The sequence below is a fragment of the Anas platyrhynchos genome, chromosome 11, assembly GCF_047663525.1.
Source record: "Anas platyrhynchos isolate ZD024472 breed Pekin duck chromosome 11, IASCAAS_PekinDuck_T2T, whole genome shotgun sequence".
NCBI lineage: Eukaryota > Metazoa > Chordata > Aves > Anseriformes > Anatidae > Anas > Anas platyrhynchos.
Window position 1 is genome coordinate 20,832,890 of NC_092597.1, and position 10,456 is coordinate 20,843,345.

At 43.6% G+C, this 10,456-nt stretch overlaps 1 protein-coding gene across 1 annotated transcript; it reads left to right on the forward strand.

The window, feature by feature from the left end:
• Window positions 1-812: 812 nt before the first annotated feature.
• Window positions 813-10,070, forward strand: ARRDC4 (arrestin domain containing 4). The gene is made up of 8 exons (XM_038185040.2): window positions 813-1,248; window positions 2,877-2,943; window positions 3,224-3,371; window positions 4,783-4,885; window positions 5,578-5,834; window positions 6,414-6,576; window positions 7,113-7,267; window positions 7,420-10,070. Exons 1-8 carry the CDS (start codon window positions 894-896, stop codon window positions 7,474-7,476), a joined length of 1,305 nt encoding a protein of 434 aa, XP_038040968.2. The 5' UTR covers window positions 813-893; the 3' UTR covers window positions 7,477-10,070.
• The last annotated feature ends 386 nt before the right edge of the window (window positions 10,071-10,456 follow it).

Genomic DNA, 10,456 nt, shown 5'->3' on the forward strand with positions numbered 1-10,456 from the left:
TGGCCTTGCTTTATGCGTGTGGGCAGATTTGACGAGTATGATGTGCAGAGTCTGTAGGGAAAGGCTTTGGCCGCACTGCTGAGGCCTAGCGGCACGCGGCCCTGTGCAGCCACCTCACGGCCCGAAGGCTCGAGGCCCAGCCGGTGAGGGAGGGGATCGGGCAGGTGAACAAGGGCCGGGCACGGCCTCCCTGAGGCAAACCGGGGGGCACCGCCCCGCCCGACTTTACCTCAGTTTCTGCTTTCTGTCAATCCCACCGCCCCTGCGCCTGACGGCAGCGCCTGCCCCAGCCCTGCTGACAGGACGGAGCCCTGCCATGGCCCTGTGCCCCCCTCAGTGCTCCAGCCCCTAACCCTCAGCCCCCAAAATCCCCATCCCCATCCCAATCCCCATCCCCATCCCCATCCCCATCCCCATCCCCATCCCCAATCCCCATCCCCATCCCCAATCCCCAATCCCCATCCCCATCCCCTCCCTCACCCCTCACCCCGCCCTTCCCGCCCAGGAGCCCCCACCCCGCCCCCGCCCCTCCCCTCCCCTCGGCCCGGCCCCTCCCCTCCTGTTTACCCACGGGCCGCGCACGTGGCGGCCTCGCCCTTCCATTGGCCACCCCGCAAGCTCCCCGCCAATCGCCGCGCTGTCCACGCGCCTCCTCCCCCTACCCCATTGGCTGGAGGGCGGCGATCACGCCGCGTGACGCGCGGCCCCCTCCGCCGCCACCAAGCGGGGGGCGAGCGAGCGGCGAGGCGGGGGAGCCGCGGGGCGACCAATGGGAGGCGGCCGGGAGGGGAGGGGCGGGGCCGGGCGCTGAGGGCTCCGGCGGTGCCGGGCGGGTTTTAAAGGCACCGACGGCGGCGGCCGCGGCCTGCCCGGGGGGGAGCCGGGGCGCCAAGATGGCGGCGGCCGGGAGCGGGCCCGGCGGCGGTGGTGGCGGCAGCAGCGGGGCGGTGCGGGCGCTGGCCCTGGTGCTGCAGGACGAGGCGCGGCCGGGCGGTTACTGCAGCGGGGACACGGTGCGCGGCCGGGTGCTGCTGGAGCTGGCGGGGCCGCTGCCGCTCCGAGGGCTGCGCCTCGAAGCCGCGGGAAGGGCCCGGGTGGCGTGGGGTGAGGCGGCGGCGGCAGCAGGAGGAGGAGCGGCCCCGGGGGGAACCGGCGGGGCGGCGGCGGCGGGGCCGGTGGGGCCGCGGAGGGAGGCGGAGGTGCGGTACCTGGATGTCCGGCAGAGCCTGCTGAGGGAGCCGCGCGGAGGTGAGGGGGAGAGGGGGGAGCGGGGAGGGGGCTGGGGGGGGAGCGGAGCTGCGGGGAGCGGCCCCCGGGGGGCTGGGGAGGCGAGGGGGGGGTGGGGTGGGGGGGGGGTGAGCGAAAAGGGAGAGATTTGGGGTAGGGGTTAGGGGAAATGCTGCCCGCGGAGGGTGGGGAGGCGCCGGCACAGGCTGCACAGACGGGCTGGGGGTGGGCAGGACCTCCACAAGGCCCTCAGCTGGTGGTGGCCCTGCCCTGGTAGGGTTTGGAGCCAGATGGGGTTGGAGGCCCCCCTCCAGCCTGAGCCGTTCTGCAGGAACTGCTGCACCGTGAGCCACAGGTCCAGAAACACAGCCTGCAGTTCTCACTGGGTTTGGTGTGTGGGTTACCTCTTCACGAATTACCTCAGGCACCTGAGTGTTCAGCACCTGAAGTCACCAGTGAAAGGCTCCCCAAGCAGCCAGCTTGCTTTTGGAGTGACTTAAGAGAAGCACCTTTAACCATCACACAAATGCTGCAGCGTTAGGGCAGTACTGGAGAACTAAAGGGAAATGGCATTTCATCATGTAAGGGTGAAATACTTCCCAAGTTTACCTGTAGGAGAAGTAACTATTAGGCCTTAAATCTCCACTACAGTAGGCCCTCTAAGAATGCACTGAGATTAGTAATAATAATAGTAACGCTGGCCTTAAATTGCATATTTTTAGTACAGAAGGTAGCTTAATTGTTATTGAATAAGTAGATCAGCTGCTGTCAGAGAATTATAGGATCATTTTGGTTGGAAAAGACCCTAAAGATCATCAAGTACAGCCATCAACCTGGCACGACCAAGTCCCCAGCTAAGCCATGTCCCTAGGTGCCAAATCCATGCTTCTCTTAAATACTGCTAGGGGTGGCGACTCTATTGCTTCCCTGGGCAGCTGATTCCAATGCCTGACTGACCTTTCTCTGAAGAAATTCATCATGATACCCAATCTAAACCCATCCTGGCACAACTTGAGGCAATTTCCTCATCTCCTTTCACGTGTTACCTAAGAAAAGAGACCAACACCCACCTTGCTGTAACCTCCTGTTCAGGTGGTTGTAGAGAGCGATGAAGTCTCCCCTCAGCCTCCTCTTCAGACCCAGCAGCCCCAGTTCCAGCAGCCGTTCCTTGTATGTCTTGTTCTCCAGTCCCTTCTCCAGTTTCACTGCTCTTCTCAAATGCTTCCCAGCAAACCAGTATCTTCCTTGTAGCAGGGTGCCCACAACGAGTACTGAACATAGTACTCAAGGTGCGGTCTCACCAGTGCTGAGTACAGAGGGACAATCACTTCTCTAAATCACTTCCTTTATCGCAGTCCTGTTACAAAAGAAAAGAAACTCAGTGCTTTCCAGAAGCCATTTTGGATTAGAAATTGGCCAGCATCCTGAACTGAAACTCAAGGTCTCAGTGCTTCCTTGATTTTTTTTCATTGAAATCACACCACAGAATAAATAAAATGTGGGCTCCCATCCAGAACCCACTGGGATCAGTAAAAGCTTCTTCTGGTTCCTTGCATCTGGGTGCTTTCAGTCATAAATAATTTATAAAAGCCTCTGCTTTGTTCTATTTCTGGAATAACTAAAATATACTATTGGTTTTTATTCTACAGGTGAGGAAAGCTTAGTTCTTTCAGATGGAAGACATGAATTTCCCTTCAGCTTTCAACTCCCACAAGAGTAAGTTGAATAATGCAACCTGAAGGGATTGTGCTGGACACTGCTTGTTGTGGAACATCAACTCAGTGTAATTTGACTCAAGCTTCTTAATATCAACCCGATAGTTCAGCTTTATATGTTTGTCTTAATCAACCTCCATGTAGGTTGGCCTTGTTTGTTACAGTTTCCCTAAGGCCTTAAAAGTACAAGAAGTAAATTGGTAAACACATATACAGGAACTGTTCATGTTTGCAACTGAGTTACAAACTGATGGTAATGGTTTTATGACTGCTTGTTTCAGGCCTCTGGTGACCTCTTTCACTGGGAAGTATGGCAGTATTCAGTACTACGTGAAAGCAATTCTGGAAAGACCTGCAGCACCTGATCAAAGCGTACAGACAGAGCTTCAGGTCATTAGCCATATCGACGTCAACTCACCAGCTTTATTGGTAAGCAGGTCCTCTGTTCCTCCTTCCTACCTTAAGGCCACCTGCAAAAATTAAAACTAATTTTAAAATGAACAGTTACCACCCAGCCATCTAGCCATTTTCATGTTACTCCGGAGTGTCATTTTCTGACTTCTGAATGCATATAAGCTCCCTAAGCTTTTCTCTATAAATAGATGATCTTAGGTTGTGTGAATAGCAAACAAAGTGGCTTTTTTTTTTTTTTTTTTAATACCATTGATTACAACCCTGCTGGCTTAGGTGCTCTTGCCAAAAAGTTATGCAGGCTTCAAATGCATAAATAAGGCTTAATAATAATAATGCACGAGTGTGAAGTAGTTGCTCTGGTAAGAGTAACTACATTCATAGGGCTGCAGTGTCCTAAACTCTTCAATAATAGTAGGTTGAGGAACAGTAATTATAGCAGAGTATTAATCATGCCCAGCCTGTCATTTATGCTCTGGCCATTATGTTACGTATCCTTCCATTTTGCATGTCGTTTTCTAACATGAAGTGTGTGCATGCAGCTGCTTCAGAGATCTTTTCAGTTATTTCCTTATGACAGATTTGGCCACATTAAACCATTGAGCTTCTAATAATCACTGGAAATACTGTAGAGTAATAAGAAAGATCGGGCATTAAGTAATGAGAAAATAGGCTAGATAGAAGCTAATGAGCTGGATTCTTTTATCTCAACCCATATTATGAAAATAATATAAAATTATACCTTGCACTTTCATGATAGCAACTGGATCTAAATGGTTATTCATTTAAATATGAATAAGTGATTTCTATTTTATTTAAAATGCTAGGATAATTTTAACATTTCATCGTGATGTGAGCGTAGTTAGATGTTTTGAGCACTCTTTTTTTTCCTCTTTATTGGCTCACATTTTAATCTCTCTAGATCTAGAACTTACGGAAGTGTTTTGGCAGTGACATCTGTAAGCAGAACGTAGTCCTTATATTCAGCAACACATTACGAGTGTGAAGGCAGTGCATCTAGTTACTGCAAAAAGGGTGTTGAGTTGACCAAGAGTTACTGCATAGGAGAGGGCAATGGGTCATCTGGTGGGCAGTGTCTGTTTTTGTGGATTACCAGACTACCACCAAAAAAGTGCAAAACTACACAAATTTGAGACATCATGATTACAGTCACTCGGTGGCAGTGCCCAGTAAATCATTTAACTATCTTGAATCCCAGCTGCTGTTTAAAAACAGTTGTGTGTTCAGATAGCTAAAACTTGTTTCCTTTTTTAAATGGTGGCAAAATGCCAATTCCATTGCATAGTACAAAGATTCAAATCCAAGTGGATTTCAGAATTAATTTCAATAATGGATATGCATTAATATTAAACTGCGATTGATAATTTCATGCCATAAAATGAAAAAAAACAACTCCTCTATTTTATAGACACCTGTTCTAAGAAGTCAGGAGAAGATGGTTGGTTGTTGGTTTTTCACCTCTGGGCCAGTGTCTCTGAGTGCCAAAATTGAGAGGAAGGGATACTGTAATGGTAAGAGGAGTTGTCTTCACCCTTCAAGATGTAAATATTAAACATCTAATAGGATTTTTCATCTCTGTAAAGGCGACACTTTATAGTCAAAAGAATAGCTCTGTTAAGGAGGTAATAAAGAGCTGTATGAATTCATCCAAGAAAAATTTTCTCACCCCATCCCTCACTCCCCCCTCATGAATATAAAGAGAAAGGAAGTCCTTTCTTGAGCAAAAGCCACGTACACTGAATGTGAAGAACAAGATGCTTTTAATGGGGTAAAACCATAACTGGGGATATAGTTTATTTTTAATGTCCCATTTGTGTAGGTTTACACTTCTGTAAGAATGAGCTTTAGCAGCTTCTTTGGCATCTTGATAACATTAGATAGATTTGAGGAAATGAAATATTCTGGAATTGAGTTAGCACTACATAAAAGGAAGACTGGTGCGTTTATTTGCAACTAAAGCTTTTATAGCTTGTTCATGTTGTGCTTAATGTTTCAAAATGAATGAATCATTGTTTATACATAAAATGTAGTAGGTGGCTATAATTCTGCCTGAATACCACTCTGCAAAGAAACTAGCTTGAGGAAACTAACGTATTGTTCTCGTAACATTGTGGATGATGTACGTGCTGCATAACATGCTTTGATATTCCCAAAGGAGAGCTGGTAAATACCAATTATTTATTGAACTTTCTCTGTTTTTAAGGGGAAGCCATACCAATCTATGCAGAAATTGAGAATTGCTCTTCCCGCTTGATTGTTCCTAAAGCTGCCATTTTCCAAACACAAACTTACCTGGCCAGCGGGAAGACAAAAAGCTTCCGTCAGATGGTCGCCAATGTGCGAGGAAACCATATTGCCTCGGGGAGTACAGATACCTGGAATGGGAAAACTCTGAAAATCCCACCTGTGTCCCCCTCTATCCTTGACTGCTGTATTATTCGAGTAGAATACTCATTAGCTGTAAGTATTCATTTTCTTTGCAAATATGGAACTCCTGTGCAACTCTTGAATACTGCGTTAATTTGGGGAGAGAAGAACTTTCTTACTGAGCAGCTTTTACATTTTGAATTTGGGAACAACAATAAATACCAATAAATATCGTATACAGGAGAGAGACTGAAGGTACTGAGGAGACTCTGAAACTGAAGGATAGGAATGATGGGGAAAATAAGCTGCTGCTTCCTCAGAAACATTTTCTAGTTCTATACCTGCAGAGGATATTAGGGGGAAAATATTTCCAACTGAGTGGGATTTTCTGGTCATTCTTGTCAGAAATGGGAAGGTAGGACAGAGTCAAATGCATAAATACTTTTGTGAGCCTGTTCAGTATTTTTCCTAATGTCATTTAGACAAGGTGTAGAAAGAAGGAAATAGTCAAAAAGTAATGAAAGCTGTCAGAGTATTCGCTAAACATATCTGATGAGGAAACTCCTAGTTTTTAAACAACCTGCAGCATTGGCAGTATGGTAGTTTCTAGGAACATCAATTCATTGTGGTTTAATCCTGTCTATTCCTATTCTGTTTTTTGTTGTCACACAGGTTTATATTCATATTCCTGGTGCTAAGAAATTGATGATTGAAATGCCTCTGGTGATTGGCACTATTCCATGTATTAGCTTTTCAAGCAGAAACTCCAGCATGACCAGCCAGTTTAGCGTGGATATGAGTTGGCTGGCGTTAACCCTACCAGAACACCCTGAAGGTAACGTATTGAACTTCACATAAGACAGCATAGTATTGTTTACAACAGAAAGATAATAGGGGCAGTTCAAGGACTAGATCAGTAAAGGATGTAGACTGTTAAAATTATGACTCAGGAGAAGTGAGGCACACAAATCTAACTCAAAATCCACAAGTATTGGTAAGGATGCCCTGCTCCAGCTTTCCTTAAGTCTCCACCTCTATCTGGCTTGCAACTGAATCTTGAAATAACCAACCTCTGATGGTGGGAATTCTACTTCGGCAGTAGGCACCTTAAAGTTACTGAGTGTATCTTGATACAGTATAGGTTTGTTGCTGGAGTAGCCCTAAATGGAGTAGTATGTCTGTAGAATCACTAATGATTACTAAAAAGAAAGTTCTAGATAGAATATTAATGAATATAGTGCACTTCATACAACTTGACGGTGTACAGTGTTTAATAAACAGGACCTTGTAGTCTTGGAAACTGTAATGCATATACTGTCTTGCTGTGAGTGAATACTTCTAAATTAGACTGTAATATCTCTTGTGTTTCAGCACCACCAAATTATGCTGATGTAGTGTCTGAGGAAGAGTTTTCCAGACATGTTCCTGCTTATCCACCACCAATCGACTGTGAGGAACAATTGTGTTGTCCTGTGTTTGCTTACATACAAGAGTTCCGGTTTCAGCCTCCACCTCTTTATTCAGAGGTAAAAAAATAAACAACAAAAAGGTTTCAAAAAAAAAAAGCTTTTTGAAAAGCCCCTGCTGAATCTTAAGTGTGTGTACTGTCAGATGGCCAAAAAAAGATGTACCAAAATGCAAGAATCATAGGCAGTAATTGTTGACATTCTCTCTGTAGGTTGATCCACATCCAACCGATGTAGAAGAAGTTCAGCCTGTCTCATTCATGCTTTGAAGAGGACTTGTGATGAATGTCTTACCTTTCTGCTGCTTCAGCTGACAGTGCAACTAAAAAGGAGACAGTTTTCTTTTTCAAAACTGAAGGTTGTGTACAAAAAAGGCAAAAGAAAATGGAGAAGGAGGTATGAGCACGTTTGGTGATGGAAGAGAATCTTCTGGATTAGTCTGCACAAAGGATGCTGTAGGAACAATTATGCTTGGGGTACATAAGAAGTACTGGAAAATACTGAATGTGTTCTAAAAAGTGAACGTACTGCGTAAAGTGCACAGTGGAAATATAAGGATCTTCTGAAGAGAAAAAGAACTTACACTTCGACACTCTGGAAGAATTCAAGTAATTATGATGTTGAGAACTTTGTAGTAGAACAGAATGTAGGGTAAGAAAATATTTCCAAATGATGCCCCAGTGTTCAAGGGGCTTCCGCTTCACACTATCTGTATCCAAGAACAGAACGCTACTAAAATGTGGAGCAAAATCTTCACTCTAGCTTAACTTGGTTTCATGAGAGCCTGCCCTTTTAACTGTGAAGTGTTATTTTTTTCATCATTTCTACTGATTCTAAAGATATCATGGATGACAGAGTAACTGTTATGCAATATTAAGAAGGCAACCGTTTACTGAATGAAAGATACAAATCTGTAAAAAGAAAACTGAACTTTGATACAAGCTAATGCACTATGCGCTCTTTCAAGGGTTTTCTTAAGGGAATTATTCTGGCCTCTTCTACTGTGTAGTTCTTTTTCTGATCTTAACGTCTACGGATAGCATGATAAGGGGAAGCATGGCAAGGGAAGATCCTTCTGCCGACAGGTGTACTAAGCAAAATGGACAACACTTAATTTATTCAGAAGCCTTTATAAACCTACCTCTGTTTTGGAAATTCACTTATTTTCAGAGCTGAGACAAAAAAAAAAAAGTCTTGTTAAAGCTCCAACATGCTTCAAGATTCTAAAAGGGACCCTAAATGGTTTCTGTGGTCAGTGAATGAGATTGGAGGCACAGGGAGAAGCATAAATATACCCAGAATAGATATAGCTTATAACTGAAGTGGAAGTAGACATCAGGGGAACAAAATCCTCTGATACTGGCACAATGCTTCTCATTACTCCTGCATTTTTGTCTATAGATCTGTTGTCAGGGGCTGCACTGGTCATTTGCTATCCATATTGTTTTTTGTTTCCTTGTTTGTTTATGCTGTTTAATTTTGTTTTGGTGCAATATTCTAATGTTTTCTTCCTCAGGTCACTTAGAACAGTGAGTTTGCTGCTGCTAAGAACGAAGGCACATGATTTTACTTGGCCCTTTGCTGCCTTCATTTAAAGTAGAATGTTTGCTTCCTGCCAAGCATCAGTTGGAATAAGTAATCCACCACGAACAGATCACTTAAAGGAGCAGAAACACAGCATTGTTAATACGCATGTTTACAGTCAAGTCTTTATACAACAGGGAATCTTGAACTGTTAGAATTACTCCATGTGTCTTACAGAAAGGTTTGGGGTTAAAACCTTGTACTTTCAGATAACTACAAGAATAGTAATAGTTTCCTTCATTTCATCCATAACTGCAGTTTAAAAAAGCTTGAATGCTTTTTTTTTTTTATGAAATCTGTCTTCATTCAAGAAGCAGGAATTTTTTCTACAGGCATACATGGGTATATATTTTTAGTTTTCTTTTGGTATGACTTCCTCACATTGTTTAATTTCTAGCACTTCACCTCAAGTCACTCTTACATCAGTGTAAAAGACATGCTGGTGGAGATTCACATTTCGAAACTGCAGTTAGTTTTTTTCATTTGCAAATTTAAGTATTGTCATCTATAGCAAATGCAGCTTTAACCAAAAGTTGAGTGCATGTTTTACAAAGGACATTCTAAAAATGAGTATTTCTCAACCTAAGTCTCAAGATATAGCTCCTTAGACCTTTTTATTTAAGTGATGGCAAGTCCATATAATCAATGCGGGATTTACAGTACCTGGAAAAGGGAACAAGCATAATGTCCTTAAAAAGATACCATTTTGGCTACTTAAAAAACACTATGGCTGTGTATTAATTTGCATGTTAACAATTCAAAATACTAGCTTAAAGAAATTTAGGTGCTTTTTTTTTTGACTTTAATACCTGATAGGTGACGTGTGCTACCTGGCTAGTTGTTTGGTATAAACATGGTCAAGCAAACAAAAGCATGAAGGGTAAAGATGTGCTTTTTTTTTTTTTTTTTGAGTTGTTTTTCATTACTTGCAGATAAACTGTGGCCTTAGATTGTTTGCTGCAAAAAAAAAAAAAATTAAAAAAAACTGTGTTTCTTAGGAAGCACACATGGTCCTTCAAAGGGGTGTTGAAAACAAGATCAAATTCTGCTCTCTGACACTTGGCTTAGTGCAGAAATTGGTCCTTTAAATAAATACTGTTTGCACAATAATCAGTTCAATATGCAGGGGGTTTGTTTTGATAACTTAACTGTGAAACAGTTGAAAAGAGACAAAAGAAAAAAAATGCTGTTAAACTTTAACATACGGGAACATGATTGTATTTTGTACTAATGTATGAGCCCTATGGGCTCTTTTTTGTTAATAAAAGTGTAAAACCTGCATGGTGCTCCTCAGTGTGGTTTCAGTGTCCGTAAGACAAATAGCTGTGCTGCCTAGAGCTACCTGAATTCTGGGAACTTTGAACAGATGTAGGTCTCTTAGTTCTCTGAGCCAGAAACTTTACCTTCATCTGTCACTGCTTTACCAAACAGGAACTGAAACAAACTTTTCAAACAGGGCCTGCTCTCATAGCTGTTATGCAATAACACACTACTAATAGTGTACATCTTACATCATTCATCCTGTATAATTAAGGGTAAGTGGGGTGTTTTTGAAAGGAAAAACTCATGTATTATTAGTAGATACTTTGTTTCCTTTGGAGAATATTCTCTTTACTCAGGGAGTTTAGGGATCTTCAAAACAAAAAACTTGAATGTAGTAGTGTG